This window comes from Tinamus guttatus, unplaced genomic scaffold, assembly GCF_059628265.1.
Source record: "Tinamus guttatus ecotype Peru unplaced genomic scaffold, ASM5962826v1 Tinamus_guttatus_pri_ptg000927l, whole genome shotgun sequence".
Taxonomy (NCBI): Eukaryota; Metazoa; Chordata; class Aves; order Tinamiformes; family Tinamidae; genus Tinamus; species Tinamus guttatus.
The window spans coordinates 38,702-59,523 of NW_028289461.1; the positions used below are offsets into that span (position 1 = coordinate 38,702).

At 41.4% G+C, this 20,822-nt stretch overlaps 1 protein-coding gene across 1 annotated transcript; it reads left to right on the top strand.

Moving 5' to 3' along the window:
- The first annotated feature begins 243 nt into the window (after positions 1–243).
- PCCB (propionyl-CoA carboxylase subunit beta) lies at positions 244–17,628 on the top strand. The gene is made up of 15 exons (XM_088538129.1): positions 244–327; positions 1,817–1,936; positions 2,962–3,030; positions 3,720–3,776; positions 5,870–5,983; positions 6,175–6,285; positions 6,877–6,985; positions 7,775–7,895; positions 10,283–10,364; positions 12,192–12,315; positions 13,672–13,779; positions 15,035–15,135; positions 16,093–16,191; positions 16,387–16,480; positions 17,506–17,628. Exons 2-15 carry the CDS (start codon positions 1,883–1,885, stop codon positions 17,625–17,627), a joined length of 1,365 nt encoding a protein of 454 aa, XP_088394255.1. The 5' UTR covers positions 244–327; positions 1,817–1,882; the 3' UTR covers position 17,628.
- Positions 17,629–20,822: the final 3,194 nt, after the last annotated feature.

The following is a 20,822-nucleotide window of genomic DNA, read 5'->3' on the forward strand; positions in this document are numbered from 1 at the left end:
CGCGAGGCGGGAGCCGCTTCCGCGGGCCGCTGCGGGGCCTCCCGGCGCGTAGCCGCCCGCGCCTCAGCGGCGGCCCCGCGCACGCGCCGTGGGCGCTGCTCGCCGGCTCGCGACATGGCGGCGGCGCTGCGCGCGCTGCGGCGCGCGGCGGGGCCCTGGGCCGCGGCGGGGCGGCGCGCGCGCTCCGTGCCCGCGCGCTCCGTGCCCGCGCGCTCCGTGCCCGCGCGCTCCGTGCCCGCGCGCTCCGTGCCCGCGCGCATCGCGGAGAAGCGCCGCGCCGCGCTGCTCGGCGGCGGCCCGCGCCGCATCGAGGCGCAGCACCAGCGGGTGAGCGGCGCCGGGGCCCGGGCAGGAGGCACGGGGCTGCGCGCGAGGGGAAAGCCGCCTCCCCTGCGTTCCCCGCGTCGAAGCTTCAAAGCACGTGTGCGAGGGGCGGCACAGGCGGAGCTTGCAGCTCCTTGCTGCTGTTTAACCTCCGGGTTAACGCGCTGGTGCACATGGAGATGCACTGGCCGGGCCAGTTTCACCTCCTGCACTGCTTTCCATTGCTGTGAATTCCAGCGGGTCTAAGGGATGTGAGCAGAGAGCTGAAAGGCCTGGAAATCAAGGAAATACACGTGGGAGGATTGGAAATCAGGGAAATACACACGAGAGGATAGCAGCTCTTTAGTCTTCTCCCTCTGTTGTTCAGGATTTAGGTGATGCTGAGGGGGGTGGCAATACAGATTTCCTCTTTGTATTTACAGTTTCTTGTTGGGTTGTCTTTTCTGTTTTGAGTGAGGGCGTCGTGGTACCATGATGGTTGCAAAGAAGTAGCAATAAGCCATTACTGTGAAGATATTCCATTTGCTTGCTGCCAATCTCCTCTTCTCAGGCAAACAGCATCTGGGAAGAGGTGCATCCTCACTGAGTGGCATTTAGGGCATTGACACATCAACATTTCTGCTTGTGTAGGGGCCCAAAGCATCATATGTCCTGTTTTATATAAGTGAAACCTATGGCTTATGTTAGTGTTTCCCGCCTGTGTTGACTTCCATGTACTCTTAAGTCGGAGGTTATATAGAGCAGCTTGGTTGTGTTTTGCCCTCGCATTGAGGTAGGGGCCTGCTGTCCACAAGCCAAGTGCACAGGTCTTGTTCCACAGTAAGATCCCTGATCTGTGCAGGAGGATGTTCAATGGGGCTGGAAATAACACATTTGTATTTGAATACTAGGCCAAAAAGAACTTTGCAATCATTTATTATTATGTGGCATCATTAGTAGTTAGGAAGGAACATGCATTTCTGTTTCTGGACTCTTATCATACTTTTGCCTGTATGGGTATCTGAAGGAAACAGAACAAAAGAAACCTGTCAGAAAGCCCTCAGAGACCTGCGTATTTCTCTTTTCTTCTCATCAGCCGTGCTGTCAAATATCAGTGTGTGTGGTAAATACTTTGAACTATTGGTGAGGACTGGACAGGAAGGTTTCCATGTTTAAGAATCTAACAGAGGCCTTAAATAGGTGTGTTCAAACATGTAGCAAAAGTAGCTGTGGTGCTATTGAATCTGGTTGAAAAGCTGTCTTTGAGATCCTGCTCCCACTTCCTTGTGGGAGTGCTGCTGCCTTTTCCAAGTCTGGCTGGCACTGGGCTTGTTTTTAAAGAGGATAATCACCACATGGGCTGTTTTCAACTTCGAGGCATGCAGATGCTTAGTGGGGAAAAATACAGCAGAACGAGCCAAAGGATGTTTGAGTAAAACGTATGCACTGCTGGGGAGTAAACAGAGCCAGAACCACCTGATAAATCTATTAATTGTTGCTTGCTTCCTTTCAGGGAAAGCTGACAGCACGAGAGCGAATTCTGCTGTTGTTGGACCCTGACAGTTTTGATGAATATGACATGTTTGTGGAACACAGATGTTCTGACTTCGGGATGGACGCTGATGAGAATAAGGTATTTTTATTTCATATGACTCTTGTTTCATTTTCCTTTGCTGCTTATCCTGCCACAGAAACATTATTTATTTATTATTAATTTTTTTTGGCTTTGCAAATTTTCTTCTGCTGCTCTTAACTTCCATTTGCCCATTTGGATGGTTTGTTTCTTATTCATTGTCTAAGCCCAGTGCTTCTTTTCCAGCATCTAACTGCACACTGGAAGCAGAGGTGTATTTCCTACTGTTTTCCATGCTGAGAGAACTAGAGTTGTTAGAGGTGCACAGCCTGGGAGAAGTCCCCAAGGTGCTATGACATTCCTGAGGACTGATCACTTTGAGCATAAACAGGCCTTGTAACAGTGGGCTCTGCACAATTTGCTCTTTTTTTTTCCCCTATGCAAATCAGCAACAGTGAAAAGCATTTGCGTGCCTGGAATTCCTTTCTACCAATGCAGGAAAGTTGCTTTTCGCTGCTGTCTTGAAAGATAAACATATTATTTCCTATACTCCAAAGTGAGGCAATGTAGGTAGAGAGACTTCAGGTTTCTCAGGCTCTCCTTTCTCTTCCAGTTCTCTTTTCCTCCATTATTTAGAGAATGAAAAATGGGACAGGCTCAGTTGAAATATTTTGGATGATTGTGTTTTCTCTTTTTTTTTTTAATCTTTCCTTTTTTTTTTTTTTAATCAACGCCTGAAGAAAGATTTGTATGCTGTAACCATTTCTTTCAAAAACATTAGTTGATTCTAATAAAAGATGCCTTGTGTTTCTGAATATGTGATTTGCCTTAGTTCGAGGTGAGATGATTGTTTTTTTAAGGGGAATCTGCAAAATTTGCTAATAGTGCACTCTAATACATAACTAGTAGTTGGTATTACCTCCAGTTGTCTGTACTGGGGACAGAGGGAGTCTTTCTGGAGTTCTCACAGAGAACCAGTCATCGCCTTGGCCTGGTACTCAGCCTAGGGTTTGTTTTCATGAATGTCGTTGATACTTTGTTTTTTAAATTATTTTAAACTATTTTTTTTCTTTTTTTTAATGCAGTATCCTGGAGACAGTGTGGTGACTGGCCGGGGCCGGATTAATGGGAGACTGGCTTATGTTTTCAGTCAAGTATGTTTTTCCCTTGTTATCTTTTAAATATCGTAAACTTGTCCTTCAAAATTCACCCTGTTTCCTTACGACTGTGTAGCAATTTACCTGTTCAGGTTAGAACACTCCAATTAGTTGAAGAGATTGTGATAGACAGGATATAACTAGCTAGATAGAGTATATGTTTTAAACTAAAATACAAATATTTTAGAGGGAGCATTGTAGGTAGAGATTTGTGTTGACTGAGTCTCAACAAAGTGAAAGAAGAGCTTTCTTTCATATCACTGGAAACTGCCTATCTGTTCTGGGCCACAAAGTAGCCTTTGTTCAAATTGCTGCCACAGCCAGAATGATTGTTGCTGTGTGATCTTGGAGCAAGTCACACACCCAGCTTTTTTTATCTTGAGCATGTAGTTTTTCCAAGGAGAGACACTGTGTTATTACCATGTGGGCCTGAGCACGGGTAGTTGAGCTGAATGGTGGCATTGATTTTAGAACACACATCAAATCATCTTTTATATAAAAGGATGTTAAATGTGCATCCTCGTGGTGCACCTCCTTTCAGTATCTTAACTCCCTCCAAATACAGCTACCACCTGAGATATTAAGTAGCAATATTTTCTATCAGGATCAATTACTGGGATTCATTTAACTATTTGTTATTGAAATGCTTCTTTCCTCAGTCTATTGCTTTCTGTTTTTTCTTTCAGGATTTTACAGTGTTCGGGGGTAGTTTATCTGGAGCTCATGCACAGAAGATCTGTAAGGTAATATTTCAGAGGAGAAAACAACAAAATTGTCAGTGGGCTTGTTTGTTTGCCTTCTTGTTTGTTTTGCTTTTGGAGAAAATGTTTGGTGACTGACTTTAAGCAGACTATGATGCATATCACTGGCAAGCTGAAAGTATGCATCTCGTGCTGTCAGGAAAGGTGTAAAAGCCCAGGTTGGCAGAAAGGTGCCCTTAGAAAACCTTCCAAGCACTGTAACAGAGCTTTTCTGGGTAATAGACATTTTATTTGAGTCAAGTTGCCTGTTGCCCTGTAGTAATGAGAGAGACTAGTATTTCTCTGTACGGTGCTAATAAGAGAGACTAATTAGAGAGATTAATATTTCTATATAAAAAAACCCGAATGCAATAGGTAAACAATCTGAAAAGATAACTTTACAACTTGAAGGTCACTTTGATCCTCTGGGCTGTTGTTATCAGGCACTTTTGGCTGTTTATTCTCATTTGTCTGTACGTATCATTGGAAAAGCTGGTATTTGAACCCCAGGGGCATGGAAGACAGGATTTTTTTGCATGCATGGCTGATCAATGGCATGAGCTTGTGAAAATTCCTGATTTTTTTTTTATTCTGAAATCCGGAAAAAAAGGTATATGTCGCTGGGGACCTTTTCTGCTAACAGAATGCTACTTTTTGGCATAGACTCCTAAGTAGTATGGAGATGAAAGACCAAAGAGTCCAAAGACTTTGGACTTGCCTTTACCGAGTGTTGTTGTTGGGGAAGGGCATTTGTATCTCCCTTTCCCAGTGAAACTGTGCAGTGTCTTTTTGCACTGGAGATTGGTGCACTGGTCCTGGAAAGATTTAATCTGCATATAAGGCCCTGGAAGAGTGCAATATGTGTCAGATCTCGTTAACGTGTCCTTTCTGTACTAGGATAACGGGCCTTCTAGGAAGAAACGTGAATGTTGCCTCAACTGATTTCTGCTAAGGCATTTGATAATGTCTGGCATAACATTCACATAAGCAAACAAGGCCTCCTGTGGCTCACATAGCCTCCATTTGCAAACCACATCGGGGATTTTTAAATCCGGGAATGTGTTTAAATTGCAAATGCACTCTATTTGCTGCAGTGCTGTTCCAACTTTCAAATGGACACCCATGCACAAAGCATGAAGAATCACTGTTTTACATTAAATTACAGGGATAAGTAGGGATAAAGCTACTTGGGAACTAGCTGGAGATGGTTATCACTGATTCATGTGCAGGCTGGAGTTTTTGTACTGTTAGGATGCTATTGATCTGAATGCAATAAAGTATATCTGCCGTGTTTCCAGACAATATAAAATTCAAGGCTGATCCTGCAAGCACTCTGAATGATGGGACTGAAGCTTTTAAAATCTCAATTAAGTTAAAGTTTGCCTGGAATAAGATATAACTTGGTAGCAATGATTGAAAGGGCTAATTTAAGGCAAGGACAAAATTCAAGATGAAGGTCAATATGCAGTGTTACAGAAAATGATATAGAGGTAAATCAGATCTTAGCATAATATAGCAGTGCTGTAGCATTACAAAAAATGGCCAGCATTATTCTGGGATATCTAATAAGCAGGAGTATTTTTAAATAACAACTGAGAAGTTTGGTCCTTCCACTTAAGCCCCTGGAGTATACTGCTTAGGGAGATTACACCATCACCAGTGCAACAAACTTTAAAGATCAGGTTGGATGTGTATGTGAGAATGATTTAAGTGCAAGTTAGATCAGAGACAGATGGTCCTTTCTGGCCCAGACTTCTGTGCGAGTTAGCACCGAGTTTGGAGAACGCACTATGGGTATGGGGTGCACAGCTAGAATGGCACTTAAGTATTAAAGGGCAAGACAGGGAGTCACTACGTGCCTCAATCACAAGTCTGAAAGGGTCAAGACTTTGCATAAGTGGTTAGTGACTATGGTACAAGTAAAAGTAAAGGTGAGTGCTACAGAAGCAGTTCAAATAATTCTAGCATGTGTAGCTTTTTTTTTTTCCAAGGTGGAGGTGGATATTTTGGGAGGGATATAGGGTGTTTCTTTGTCTTTTTGCTTTGGAGTTTTAGCTTAGCTAGAACAATACTGAGCAATTTGTGTTCATCACCAGATCATGGATCAAGCTGCCCTGGTTGGAGCACCTGTGATTGGGCTGAATGACTCGGGAGGAGCCCGTATCCAGGAGGGAGTGGAGTCGTTGGCTGGCTATGCAGATATATTTTTGGTAAGAAGGCAGCTAGATGACCAGGAAGTTTGCCATCCACAAAGGTGGAAAAGTCCTTCATCCTCTTTCCCAGTATATAAGGAAACTCTTCTCTCTTGTTTGTGTTCGGGAATTCTAGTGAGAATGTTGCACAGCTTCAAAGATGCACAGACTTTCTGAAAAGCTAGACATCTGTGTGTTTTCTGTTGCAGAGAAACGTTCAGTGTTCTGGGGTAGTTCCTCAGATCTCCCTCATCATGGGTCCTTGTGCTGGTGGAGCTGTATATTCGCCTGCCCTAACTGATTTCACATTCATGGTGAAGGTAAGGATGGGGTATGTGCCGAGCTGCTGTTGGTAACATTGCTCAGTCACAACCAGATTCTGCATCAAGGTTTTATTTGGAAATGGTCTCCTGCTTCGGACCAGGGAAGGCTTGGAATTTGCTGCAGGAATGTCATTGAAATGTTACTGGTTGTTAGTGCCATTAATTATCAGTGCCATCATTGATAGCAAGACCAGAATGGTCCTGTGCCATTATTTTGCATGTAGGACTGATTTTTTTTTTTTTTTAACGTAAACCGATAATGTATATAGGAACTAATACAAAAATTCAAAATAAAAGATGAACAAGAATGCTTAAATATGCCTTTATGTTGAGGTTAGGTTAAATTAAAATAGCTTCAGCTTATTATTTATGAAGACATAAAAATAGTTTTCTTAAATAACCTGTGGCTTATTAAATTTTCTGTAGATTTTTAGTATAATACATTATTTTGATTCCCAAATCAAAAAGATTTAAAGAAATTGTTCCCTGCACTGTACTGCTTTCTTATTCTAGGGAAAGTGCCTAGAGACTGTCCCTTTTCCTTGAATGCTCCTGCTGCTTGGATCACTGTCTCTTCTCTCCCTCCAGGATACATCCTACCTATTCATCACTGGCCCCGATGTAGTTAAGTCTGTTACCAATGAGGATGTCACACAAGAGCAGCTTGGGGGTGCAAAGACTCACACTGCTGTATCTGGTGAGAGATGGTTAGGTGATTTAATGTACAGCTTGTTCTCTGAAATAAATGCAGTTGTTCTAACTAAGCAGCTGATTACCTAATACAGACATTTATACCTGTAGGTGTCACTTGAGGCTGAGGGATGAAATTCTGCTTAGGGACAGGATCCACGTACCATTCTGGAAGTGGAAAGGTTGAAGGAGTGCAGGCCTTAGCAAGGCAGGCTTGGGTTTGGTTTGGTTTTCTAAAGAAATTCCCATAGCTTGAAAGCTTCTTAACAATCCACTGTTTGCCTACAGCATGATTGATTGGACTTCTTAACCATAAGCAATGTGACAAGGAGATAAAGCTCTGCTCCCCACCACCTCATCGAGTCTTGGCGACACAGGACTTATCTGGGGGTTAAAACTGGCTGGGGGAACCTCAAATTCTACGTGAGCAGAACTGAAGATGAAGGAAAAAGACATACACGGGCACTGCTCAGATCCAACCTCTGTGAGCAGGGTGGTGGTCTGGAAGGCTGGTATGCAGCTAGATTTGTGGCAGCTGATAAACCTGTTTATATTATTTTAAATATGAAACCATCAATCCAGACTTGCTAAGAAGGAAGGTTGATGCAGCTAGGCATTTTCTAAATATTTTCAGAGGTCAAGTCTGGTGGTTTAAAATTCCTCGCTTTTAGTACCTGGGCTTAAAAAAATTCCGTTAAAGAATTCTGTTATGACTTCTTTGTGCCCTTACTGATACATACTTGAGAATGAAACATTGCAAAATACTTTGACTAATTGTTTAACTGTGTCTTCGCAGGAGTTGCACATAGAGCCTTTGAGAATGATATAGATGCTTTACTTAATCTCCGGGAGTTCTTTAATTATTTACCTCTTAGCAACCGTGATCCAGCTCCAGTTTGTGAATGCCATGATCCCAGGTAAGAGGCGGCAGGCTGAGATCTGTGAGCTCTGATCATTGAATTTCATGGTTTCTCTGTCACAAGGAGCATAAAGAAATGCATGTTTTGTGCCTAGACTCTTGGCTCATGTATTCTGGGTTCCTGTATGAGACGCTGGGAATTGTTTCTACATGCAGGTACACAGACATGTTAGATTTGCTTTTTTTTTTTTTTTTTTTGCTTTTTTCTCCTTTTTGTGTCATCTGAAAGCACATCTGTTATGCTGGCTGGGTACAAAATATAGGGAAAAGCAATTTCTGTTTTGATGGGCTGTCACAGTCCGTTAAAGAAAACAAGTAAAGCAAAAAATAGCACAGAGGACAAAAGTGGGGAGAAATTGCCCTGTTTTGTCAATTATGTGGGTAAGTTTTGTCAGTAAGGTTAGAGGTAGGGGAAGCGATAAGGAGGCAAAGGAGACAAGAAGTTTTATTTATTAGGTAGCTGTCCATCAGCCTTGCTATATGGTTAACACTTCATATATATTTCTTTTCACTGTTAAGTCCAGAAACTGTTTTCTTTTTTTTTCTTTTCTTTTTTCTTTCTGGGTAGGTCCTTTATGGTGTTGAAAAATATCAGTTTGGATGGTGATAGTTCTGTTGGTTGGAGGTTTTAATTTCATGAGTTGGACTCTAAAAAGGTTCCTGGTAGTATAAAGTTGGATAGTTAAAATATGCCCTCTACCTTTGAAGAGTGTCTAGTTCACCGCATCTAGTTTATTGTGTTTTGTGATTTAACTTTCTGTGTTTCTAACTGTATAAAAACATTATTTCCTCCAAAGCCCAAAATTCCTAGAGGAGGTAAGTATTGATCCTTGGTAACCTAGGTACATTTTCATTTTTGTACTAAATGAAAAGCAGTATTGATTTGGATGATGGTTCCTCAGACTGTTGCAGTCTCCAGATGGCTTCTTTGATGAACATCAGATCTTTTCTGATAAATGATAGCTGTAAGAAACACAATTCTGTGTCTTTTAAACCCCCTGACTGCAGTAGCACATTCCAGATGTCCTTCATGCGACGATTTCATGAGATGTGATGATTTGAAGGAGATTTTTTAAACTTGTGGTATCCTGGCTAACGTGTTCTTTTTGATGGTGGTTTTTCCCTTGGATGCTGTATAATTTCCCACAGTATAGAATGCTAGCTTTATGGGAGCTGTCTTTGATGCTTCCTTTTTCCTTATCTTTTGGGTTACCTGAGAGTATAATCCATAAGCAACAGAACTTAATGCACAGGATGCTTACTTTTCCAACTAGAAGTTTTGGAAACTCTTGTAGGCTGGGGTTAGTATGTTAAAATCAGTTGCTTTCATCCGATTAAGATTTCATTATATGGTTTTATAAAAATATTTGCATACAATACTCTATCAGTCATGTGGAAAAAAAATACTTGTAGTATTATTGCCAGAGCTCCATGGCCATTCATAGTATTTGTGCCTCAGTGTTTTGGGGAAGCAGTACCAAAGTGATACCCTCCTTGAAGCCTTCCCAGGGATGACTCATAAAAATGGACATCCCTGTCCCCTGCCATGGAACTGCAAAAGAGTGTGAAGACCCAGTGAATGCTGCCTGACCTTATGTCCTTAATGAAGCCAGCAGGATCTGATGATGGAGGTAACTGATAGTCTGAGTTGCAAACACAGAGGCAGCATTTTTGTTGAAGTTTCAAGCTCCACACTAACAGCATCACTGTTGAGTAAAACAAAACAGAGGGCAAGAGTTTTTAAACACAACCACTCAACTGATAAAGCTTGGAGGGGTCAGGTCTTTCCCCCCTACGAATTCCTGCCTGTTTACCTGAAGGAGAAACACAAATTCAAAGGTTTCTTACAGTGAAATTCCCTTAAATCACAAATGTTTGTCTTCTTATAGCCTGAGGGCTGTATAGAAGCAGGGAAAGCATCAGAGCTATCTATAGCTGTCCTGCTTGTGTCGCCTCACACTTTTCACCAAATTTTACCAAGTCCTTCTCCTGCGGCTCCAACACATCTCCAGTGCCCTCTGCAGACTACCATTTGTAGTGTCCACCAGCTCTGATACTCAGCACATGTAATTTTAGGCCCTTCTGGGCTAAGAAAGAAATTGGTATTTGTAGGAGATGTTTTGATCAGCAGAGATACCTCAAAAAGAGGTGCCTCCTTCAGGAAGAAATTAGTCTGGCCCATCCCCTTTGGCTCCAGAAGTAGTTCAGAAACAACAGAGAGTTGTAACAGGTAGGGTTGAATGCAGAGGTGAAGAAGAGGGACTATTTCTTTGGATTCCCTCAGTTTTTGCAAAGTCTCAGCCAGGTGGACCTGTATACTCACGTTCTTTGTCTTGGTGTTAATCTGATCTGTAAATACAGTCACTTCACTTTTATTTTCTGCAGTGACCGTTTGGTTCCTGAGCTGGAGACAATTGTCCCAATGGAATCTACTAAAGCCTATGATATGCTGGATATCATACACGCTGTAAGTCTGCTAGTTTGAGCACTGCTGGGAAAAATTAAATAACTATAAATAATGAAAGCAACCCAATATAATTCCACCAAAGGATGGATTTTTTTTTTATTTTAGTGAGCTTGTTTTCACAAGTTACTTTTTTCTTCTGTGTTGTGGCCACAAGGGACAAAAACTACAAAAATACGATATTAGCAAATGAAAAGAATCTTGTGATTGATACTCAGGCTTCATCTCCTCATGCTCAGTGCATAATAACTGATCAGATGGAAGATGCTCTAATTCGCTTTCCTCTTGGGAGAGGTCAAAAAAAAAAAAACAAAAAACCCTTGTTACTATTGTCTTGAATTCTATCACTTTTTTTTTAATAGAAAACAATATACTACAAAGGATACATTCACAAATTACCATTTTGTATTTACTCAAAGAGACAATTTTGTACAAATTTGTTCACTTGAGTGAGGCAGATATCTTGAGGGAGTGGAAAGGAGGAACTTTTTAAATTATAAAAACCCCTATATTGTAATGTATAGGTCTTTTTTTTTTTTAACTAAAGCAGCTTAGCTTGATTAGCAATGATAATTCCCTTGCTTAACTTGGAATAATCATTTTTTAAAAATTGTAACAACTTGCTACATTTTGAAAGATTGTGAGGCAAAAATGGTTGTAAAACATTTTTAATGGGTAAAATTGTTGCAGTCCCCTATAGAGCCCTTTAAGAGTGTGATTCTGAGCATTTGCCTTTATTTTATTTGATTGACCTTCCTCACATATTCAGCTAACACTTTTCCACTTGCAGCTGGCTGCAGTCAGATTCATTTTAGAGAAGGAAAGGCTCAGATAGGATATGTTTTTTGATCTGGGGATTCTTCTGAAGTTCAGTATTATATTTTCCAAGTCAAAAGATCAGATTTACCTTTTTTTTTAAGCAGAATGGGGGAAAGGAGCCTCCCAGAGGCTTTGAGGCAGAATAAGGTAGGAAACAAAACTGTTTTAAACAGTACTTGCATTTTTTGCCTCATTCTCTCACATGGTTGGCAACTTGCAGCCTGCACAGGCCAAGCTGTCACAATCTCTTGACAACAAAGAACGAGAGCCGAACACACCAGGCAGTCGTGTATAGGTGTCGCTACTGCTCCATATCCAATTGTGGCCTCTTTTGAACACATGAATTTTAATTCTGCTTTAAACACCAGTGGATGTCACTTTAGAGAGCACGCGCTGGGGCTTCAGCTCCAGGGAGAAGTGCTGCTACGAAGGCTTTTCCATTCCAGTTGGATACATTTGATGCTGTGTGTATTCCCTTCACAGCTGATGGAGGGATTTCTCCATCCTCCTCTATGTATGAAGCTTAAGAGCTGTTCACAGATCATCTGCCACAACAGGGCATGATATACTGGGCTCTGTTAATAAAATCCTGTGTGTTTACCAAGGATTGCTAAATATGTTGTGTAATGGAAAGTTTCCAAGTCCCAAGAAGCATTGTTTTTCTTCTCACTGGAAAATTTGCTTTTAAAATTGGAATCTGACAGTACTTAAGTTGCAAGAAAGCAGTTATAAGCACTGAAGCTTTAATTTGTTACAAATGAGGAAAAGGAGCATCCTAGCGAGACAACATCGTAAAGATTTTCTCTGGAATGCTTAAGCAGGAGTTTTGATAGTAAATGCTGCACTAGCTTTTTATGTCTTGGAATAAAGACCAAAAAGAATAGATTTTTTTTTGAATTTACAAATTCTGAAAGTTAAAAAAAAAAATGATACTAGCATAGCTGGTTTGTGTTTGTTTCTGTAATGCATCAATGTCCTCTCAAGGGCTCTGCCTGACTCTTACTCTTGCAGATTGTTGATGAAAGGGAATTCTTCGAGATCATGCCTTTCTACGCCAGAAACATTGTTGTTGGATTTGCCAGGATGAATGGAAGAACTGTTGGGATAGTGGGCAACCAACCCAAAGTAGCATCAGGTTGGAGTGAAACTTTTTCCCAGTGTTTTTGTCTCCTGTTCTGTCCTGTCAGCTGCTTCCAGCTCAAAGCATAGGTTCTGCTTTGTATGGCTCTCCACTCATTCTCAGTGTTTTCCTACCACTTTTGTCAAATCTCAGTGTCATGCAGCTGCATTGTGACTGGGCTCTGTTGTGAAAACACCAGAGAAAAGGCCAATTTCTGTATTAGATCAGTGAGTGGTTTGGCTCAACAGTAACAGAATGATTCCTGTATTCAGCCCAAGAGAAGTGGTAGCAACATGTAACCCAGTGGGCAGAAGACCCCCACTTGTTCTGGCAGCAGCCTGAACTTAATTGGATTAAGGATAATATGGAAACTCACAGCCACAACAAAATGCACTAAAATGCCTAAAACAGTAGCTTTTAGGCTACTTGCTACAGCTAGAGAATTGCTAAGCTTTCAAGCATATGAGTGTGAGGCTCTCAGACCTCATGTAACTTAGATATGACAGTACAAGCTATATGACAGTCTTAGCTATAGCTAAGATCACCCTTCATTTATGACTACTGAGGGATTTTTGCCTTCTCTGCTTCTTAGATAATTTCTGAAGTGATTTACACTAATTGCAAGTTTCTGCTTTGCTCTATTCCATGCCTTTTTGTATGACAAATTAGTTTAGGAAAAATCAGATAACCCAGTATGCTGCGTTTATTCTTTTGATAATCTTGCCAAGAAAAGATCTAGCCAGTCAGCAGGCTTTACTGGTAGCAAAGATTTCTGATTTTTCAGATAAATACTCTTATGTGCCTTTTCTACAGGTTTAATATAGAAAACATAGTGTGGTAGAATGTAACAAAATACTAAAAGGCTCTGAAACAGAACAGAAACACGTGGCAGCGTGTTTGGCAAAGAGTGCTGGTCGGTCTTAGCATATTAATAGGAACACTGAGGTGGTTTTTTAATGGACAGCTCTAGTGCTTCAGTCTGAACTGACTGGAAAAATATCAGTAAAGTGAAAGTTATAGAAAAATATTTTAAATTACATGATTATATTCTCAAATGCCACTTTTTGAAACAATCTGTACTATATACACAGTAGTCACCACTAAAGGATGTTGAAATCTATAGATTATATTGCAGAAAAAAAGAAGTGCTTTTTGACTGTACGTGGTACTCTAATCTTAGGACTAAAACAGCAGAACTTCAGAGTAATTTTCTCCAACATTAGCTATAGCTGTTTTTTAATACAGGGTTTGTTTTTAAAAGAGAACACAGCTGTACTACAGAATGTGATTTTTTTTTTGAGGTTGCTTGAATTACTGCCTTTAGAAGAACATTGGAATTGTTACCACCTAACTCTGTTTTCTTAACTCTAGGGTGCTTAGACATAAATTCATCTGTGAAAGGAGCCCGCTTTGTTCGGTTCTGTGATGCTTTCAACATACCTCTGATTACCTTTGTGGATGTTCCTGGATTTTTGCCAGGTTTGCACTGCTACTGTATTTCATTTAGTTGGGAGGAGGTGCTGATTTAACAGAGTAAAAGTGCATTTTTTAAAAAAAAAACTACCTAGGAAGACTATTTATTCTTCCTACCTAAATAAGCCAGATTTTGATCTCAGAACACAGTAATCCTCTTCCTCTTCTAAGAGTAAAAAATAGATAAAGGCGAGACAAATAAAATCAGCACTACAGAGAGAGAGGAATATGAGGCTCTATAGTGATCTTATAATGTTGTATTTTATGGTGTTTTAAAAGATTAGTGTGTTATGATTAGACATCTCACTTTAAATAATATATTCTGAATGTGGCTGCTCTTTTCTTTCCTTGTTTATTAGAAAGGAATTTGCCACACTAGCTCACAAATGTGTGTAAAACACCTAACAACATTAGTGTCCAAATGCTCTAAATAGCCCCCAGACTAAGAGGAGTGTGTGGAGATCACATTTCAGCATGAAGCTGAGTACAATTTCACTTGGGCAAGAAATTACAGTCAAGCCACCAAACAGACTGCCAAATTATTTAAAAAAACCCCCAAACTTCATATAAGAAACTTTTACTTAAAAATCTTCCATTAAAGTAAGTTTTCCCTTAAAAAGGTCACTAGTTTAGTATTCTCATTTTTGCATCTAATTATGTCTGGTTTTGCCCATCTTTGTACATTTTGTGTTTGGGAATGTTGTGAATTTTGGCTTTTTAATCTGTTATCTGCTTTTCTATCATTACCTTGGGGTTTGCCCCTTTCCTTCCATGATTCCTGCAGTATAGGCAAGTGTGAGCACCAGCTCTTTCCATCTCTCCGAGGAATTTGCCCTGGTTACTGCACTAGTGGTACTACCTAGTGCCACATACAGAACTGTAACCAAGAAAGTCCAAGATAGGTTCTTTTGATTTTTTTTTTTAATTTATTTATTGAGGCTTAGAGAAGCGTTAGGGTCGGGTAGGGAATCCAAGCTGCTAAAAGTCCTGAACGCGTAGAAGGCACCATTGGGTAAGTGTTTCAGTCCTGTGATCTTACATACAAAGAGACTTTCACTTTATGCTTCTCTTGCTGACATACTTTTTCATACAGTTGGTCAGCATCATATGGAAAATACTGCAGGGATGTTACCAGCTCCTCAGTATTAACATGGTTCTGGGTGGTGTTATGCTGCTGGTAGTAGATGATGACAATTGCCCAACTGGGTATTTTTTTTTGGTAAATTCACCAGTATGAGACAATTATTTCTGTGACTTGCAGGAACATCTCAAGAGTATGGCGGAATTATACGTCATGGTGCAAAACTGCTCTTTGCCTTTGCAGAAGCAACTGTGCCTAAAATCACTATCATCACCAGAAAAGTAAGTTGGAAAAATTCAGGGTGTTCCCGTAGAGATCCTGTTTACACTTGCAGTAATTTTAGTTATGTGAATCTTCGTCTCCCTCTTTTTTTTCTCTCATTGTCACATCTCTGCTCGTCTTACTTGTACCTCTTGCTCTGAAGTTACAAGAGCCATTTCTTCTATTCTCAGAATGTTACTACAGCTCCTTTGTTCCTCTCTGCACTCTGAAGTACCACAGTTCTGCTCTTTGCTTTCCCCCTTGAATGCAATTTAATCTAGTATTTGCCTTTGGCCACCCAACTCATCTCACTGAGGACATGCCACCTGCATAGACGCAGTCTTTGTGACCCTCTTTCTGTAGCCATACCATTTCAGGTTCCTTCAAAAAGCAGTGCTTATTCTATCTTTCCTCTGCTTTGCCTCCAGCTTCAACGTTCTTGTGCTTTCTCTTCTTCCGTATGCTTTTCCTATATGGTCCTCAGTTGGCATCCATTCTCTTTGCTGACGCAAGTTCTGTGGACCCCTCGGTCCAAAAAAGGCTTAGCTAAACATCTCTCTGCTTTTTCTGTGCTGGTCAGTCCCTCCTGCTTTTTCTTTCTGATGGTTTTTTTGCACTCAGCATGTTCTTCTTGGGTTCTGGTTTCAGTGGTCTAGCCTTGGGAGGTTGTTACAGTGTTGTTTTGATTATTCCTAATAATTTTGACCAGAGAAGTGGAAATGTCTTGTAATGTATGTCTGTGAAACCTGAGAAGATAGTACTGGTGTGTTAGCTGTGCTGACCCAACCACAGGCTGCTTGTAGGGCTGAGCCATCAAGGATCCATCTTTCAAGGTTAGCAAATGGAGAGACTTGTGCTCTCTTACAGGGAACAGCGTAGCCCCACTGGGTTGTCTCTGGAGTGGGAGAAGCTGCAGGAGGAATGCAGGCTGTTGCTGCTAGGACATCACTCTCCATCAATCCTGTTTTTTGTTTCAGGCCTATGGGGGTGCCTATGACGTGATGAGCTCAAAGCATTTGCGAGGGGACGCAAATTATGCCTGGCCTACTGCAGAGGTGGCAGTGATGGGTGCAAAGGTAAACCCAGACTTATTCTCACCTTGCTGTGCAGCCAGTGTCTCTAGAGCACCACAGAAGCAGCCTAGCAAAATGAAGGTTCCTCTGAAGGAACCTACCTGAATGAACATGTTTTTACAATGTGGTGGGAGGGAGCAGGCAAATTGGATAGCTTTCCTCTATCACTCACCTTTCAGTTGTGTTTTGTCTTTCTAGGGTGCTGTCCAAATCATTTTCAGAGGAAAACAGATGGATGCAGAAGCAGAATATGTGGATAAGTTTGCAAACCCCTTTCCTGCAGCCATGAGAGGTACGGTTTGTGAGTTTGCCATTGCACACAGGTAAATTTGTAACTGCCAAGGATATATTTTGCTAGTGATTAGGGTATTTCAGTGCAACACTTAGCGAGTTACATTTTACCCTAGCTTGTGCACTTGAAGGAAAATATAACTAGACATGTAACAACTGTGAAATGCTTCAGATGGCAAGAGATATAGGGAATTCACTGAAAAGCATATTTTCAACTTTTGCAGCCAGTGGAAGCTTCTCAGAAGTCACACCTTTCCTTAAAGTTGCTTTGTCAGTCTTCTTGACAGTTCCAGGTGCAGAGCAGTGACCTTCAGAAAGGGTCAGAGTCCGTTTCAGTTCAGCGATGCTCCACAGGACTTCATGGAGTGATCACTTCCACTATTTTCCAAGGGTTTTTATTTGTAATTTTAAAATATAATTATGTTCCCAAAAGCAGTTCTGCAGAATTCATAATCCACTCTTCACTCATTTCCAGTTATGATGGCTTATTGTATTGCTGGTTTTCATACTATTTCATCTGAATCCTTGTAATAGTGCCACAGAGCTAGGAAGACTTGGTCAAGCTATTTTCCACCACAGCGGATAGCTACAGTGTTGTTCCTTCCCGTTCTGCAGTAGACCATTACTGCTCTTTGAAAAAGAATAAAACAGATTCCTGCAAATGCAATGTTAAAGGTTTGGAGTTGTTGTTTCCCAGAGGGATCCTTGAAATCAAAGTAATAGATTGGAAAGCCAGTATGGTTAAAACTTCGCAGTAGCATGTACGGTACTTGGGGAGTAAAGTCCTTTCCAACTTTCTTTGCTTTTTAACTTGCCTTTGTTTTAAAAAACCCCAAATGTCCCTAATTTAAAAACTACTGAAATAGCAATATTTCTCTCTTGCTATTTTAAATGCTTTCCTCAAGCTGACTCAGCACTTGTGAACTGCATTCAGAGTATTGTATTGTTGGTTTTCAAACTGCAATCCCAGCCTGAATACAGAGGGCTGAGAGACAAACTCTTTCTGTGTGGTTGCTTCTTCTACAGGGTTTGTTGATGATATCATCCAACCTTCGACCACCCGCAAGCGCATCTGCCAGGACCTAGATGTGCTGGCGAGCAAAGCACAGTCCACTCCCTGGAAGAAACACGCCAACATCCCGCTCTGAGGGGGAGAAGCAGCCTGGCCGCGCCGCCAGACGCGGCAGTGCTCTCAATACTCTCTGCTTCAGTGGCATTTCTACTTCGTGCTAGAAATATTTCTTTCATTTCAAATATTTTGCTAATGATCATCAATAAATCATAATACATTTATTTCATTTAATCTGGGATCCTATCAGTTCATCTTTATAAACAACACAACTGGCAATGCCTGCTGCACTGATTGCTCAAGTTGAAATGCTCCTTTGGCCTGGAAGGTGGCTCACACAGACATGCAGCGACTTCTCACCCCTAAAGGGGGTCAGACCTTTGTGAGCTAAAATCTACCCCCAGACCCATCTTTGGAGCCCAGCTCCATGTCCTGCACTGCAGGACCACAGCCTCACCATGAAAAAATGTTGGTCTTGAATCCTTGGTGTACTTTGAGCTGAGCTTTGCAGGTCTCACACTAATCTGTTCTGTTGTTCTGCTTAGCTCTTCTGAGTTACAACTTCTACAGGAAGTTTCAAGCCACTCTGGCTCTCAGGTTGGTATCTAGGTATCCGGGCTGCAGGTGCAGGAGGTCTAAGAGAACACTGAGCCCAGCCTACAATGAGCCCAACACAGAATAAAGTTCGGATGCGATGTGAAAGTTCTTCTCCCTGACTGTGGTACACCTAAGGAACTTGGGATGCAGCCCCACCTTTCAGCAGAGGGATCAAAACAGAAACACCAGAGATCCTTTCCAGCCTATTTTTTTCCATGATTCTTTGCCAGACTTGCAAGGAGCAATTACAGTAGATGTTACCACTGATTAGCTCTGGTCCCTGTGCACATTACAAGCTTCAGTATAACTACAGCCTGAGAAGCCAGAGAGTCAGGGCTACCAGCACATTTAGCACTAGCTGCAAAAAACTACCAAACAAGTGAAGTCCTGTGATGATCTGAGTACTTCAGTAATTAATGACACTGTGTTATAAGACAGAGAACTACTATACCTGTGTACCACAGCTGCTTCTGTCCACTCCAAAGCATGCCTGAAGCAGAAGAGAAGGTGGAGGCTTCCAGGTGACCCGTCTTCCCAGGTAGCTGCAGCTGGAGCACTAGTGAGTGTGGCCACAGAGCCTGGGCACTACCCACAAAAAGAAGAAGAAAGAAACAACTGAGAATCATCAGTAAAGCAGTACAAGAGGAGTCTTTCAAATCTGAGTCGCAGCATCACAGGTTTCTAGGATAGCTACAATGGACTCAGGTTACAGTCTGGCTGCAAACCCATTTTAAGGTAGGCGCAGGAATGTTCCTGGTTGCATTTTGAGCACGGATGCCTGCACTCGCTGCCCCGAGGAAACACGCTGGAAGGCTGCTCTGGCCACACGAGTCAGGCTCTTTTTGAATGCCACTCACCTGCAGAAACAATAGAATTAGAATAAAAATCATTTCAACAGACAGTACTACCTAAACTTAGAATTAGAAGCTCCTTCTTGTGTTCTCTTTTGCATTAGGAGATGAGCGTAACTTACAAACGCTGGAGATGGCTCCGTGTCCCAGGAGTGCTCCTAGGGTGCAGGCCAGCCCTTGACTCCTCTCCCAGTTCCTCACCTGCTGGATCTGGTTGCTTTTTCTGGATCAGATGCCCTTCTTTAGGAAGCAGGCCTAGATGATAACTAATTTTTCTCTAGTGCTTCAGAGGTGACAATTCATGGGTTGGTCAAAAAGTAGTTCCTCTCAGAGGAACAGCAAAAGGATGTTTAGTTTGTTGAAGCTTTGGTGTGAAACTTGATTTAGTCCAGCTGGTGTGTTAGACCATCCAAACTTTTACCAACTTTAAACTCTGCCTAGGTGGTCCAGAGCACTCATGACTTCCATGACCAAAGAGTGATTTTTTTTTTCCCCAAACATGGGACAATTAAAACAATTATAGGCTTTACAGTACAAGAAAGAACACTGCAACTTCCCAAAAATGCAAATCTCTCACTTTGTGTTAGGACTTCAGGTTTACCATAAGCTCACAATAAAATACCCCAGGCCAAGCAAAACCAAAACCACGCTGCAGTGGTGGGGTGGGACAGGAAAAAAAAGAACAGATATGTTTTTCCCTTTGCTCTAAGGCTGAATGTGTGAGAACTGTAAGGAATCTTGTGAAGAGATTGACTGAGAACTACTGTGTCTTTTGGATCCTACTGCATGGGATGATAAGATGTGATGGCCCAAACCAGTAATTTAAAAAGATGTTATAGTGAAGAGGGTGCTCATCATACTCATGATTTTGAATAGTTTATTAAATGAAAGGTGAAGCATCAGTTTTAAATTGTACAAAAGGAAAAAAAAAAAAACCTCATATTGTAAATGTACAATTTACAGAATTACTAGCAAATCCAATCAAGGAGACACTCATAATACAAAAACCTATTGACTGCAAACTGAACTGGAAACCCATTGCAGGTACCGTGATAATAAATGTTTGTTATACAGTATTCTACAATGTTAAATTAGGAATCAGTTTTCCACACAGAGGACTGTGAAGCACAAAGTTTGTCTGAGACTATGACTCAAACTGGGCAGCATTTATGATGCTACTATGCTCACAGAATTGGCATACTGACAGTTTAATGCAGCCATTCCTAACCACCCCTCACCCCTGTGAGGGGCACCCAAGGGAAGGGGTTACAAAGCAACGTTCCAGCTACTTTTCAGGCTTTTTGCCTCCCCCAACCAACAACAACGAAGGAATGGCTGAATTATCTTGTCAAACATTTTTGGCAACCGTGTCTGTCTGAGAACTGCACAGGTAAGAAACAAACCTCAGCTCAGTGAAATGCTGATCTGTTTATAAAATTGGATTCTCTTCCCTCCCAGCAAGTACTGGGTATTAATGTTGTTTTGTTTTTAAATAAGCTTGTAAAAGGGAAAAAAAAAAAAAGAAAGCTCCATGATTATTTTGCAGTTGCTAAAAAAGCACCTCTAAAACTGCTGTGCTCCAAGTGGGTCAATCTGCTTTGTATTTCAAATGCTAATATTAGAATGCAGAAAGGAAGATTAACATTTTGGGGCTGATTTCTTCACGATACTAGAGTCAGTGCAAGTCATGGGTGGCCATCGCCTCTGATGTCAGGCGAGCAGCTACTAAGCAGAGTCATAAAATTGAGGCAGAATGAAATTTCAAATTATTGAAGACATTGAAAAAAAACCTCTTATTACAGTGAATTAGCTGAGAATGTTTTGGG

Bases quoted from the DNA above. Each gene is read 5' to 3' on its own strand.
- PCCB (XM_088538129.1), top strand. From the start codon at position 1,883: ATGTTTGTGGAACACAGATGTTCTGACTTCGGGATGGACGCTGATGAG. The intron at 3,777-5,869 runs GTAATATTTCAG...GTTCATCACCAG, and splicing joins ATGCACAGAAGATCTGTAAG to ATCATGGATCAAGCTGCCCT. The intron at 12,316-13,671 runs GTTGGAGTGAAA...TCTTAACTCTAG, and splicing joins CCAACCCAAAGTAGCATCAG to GGTGCTTAGACATAAATTCA.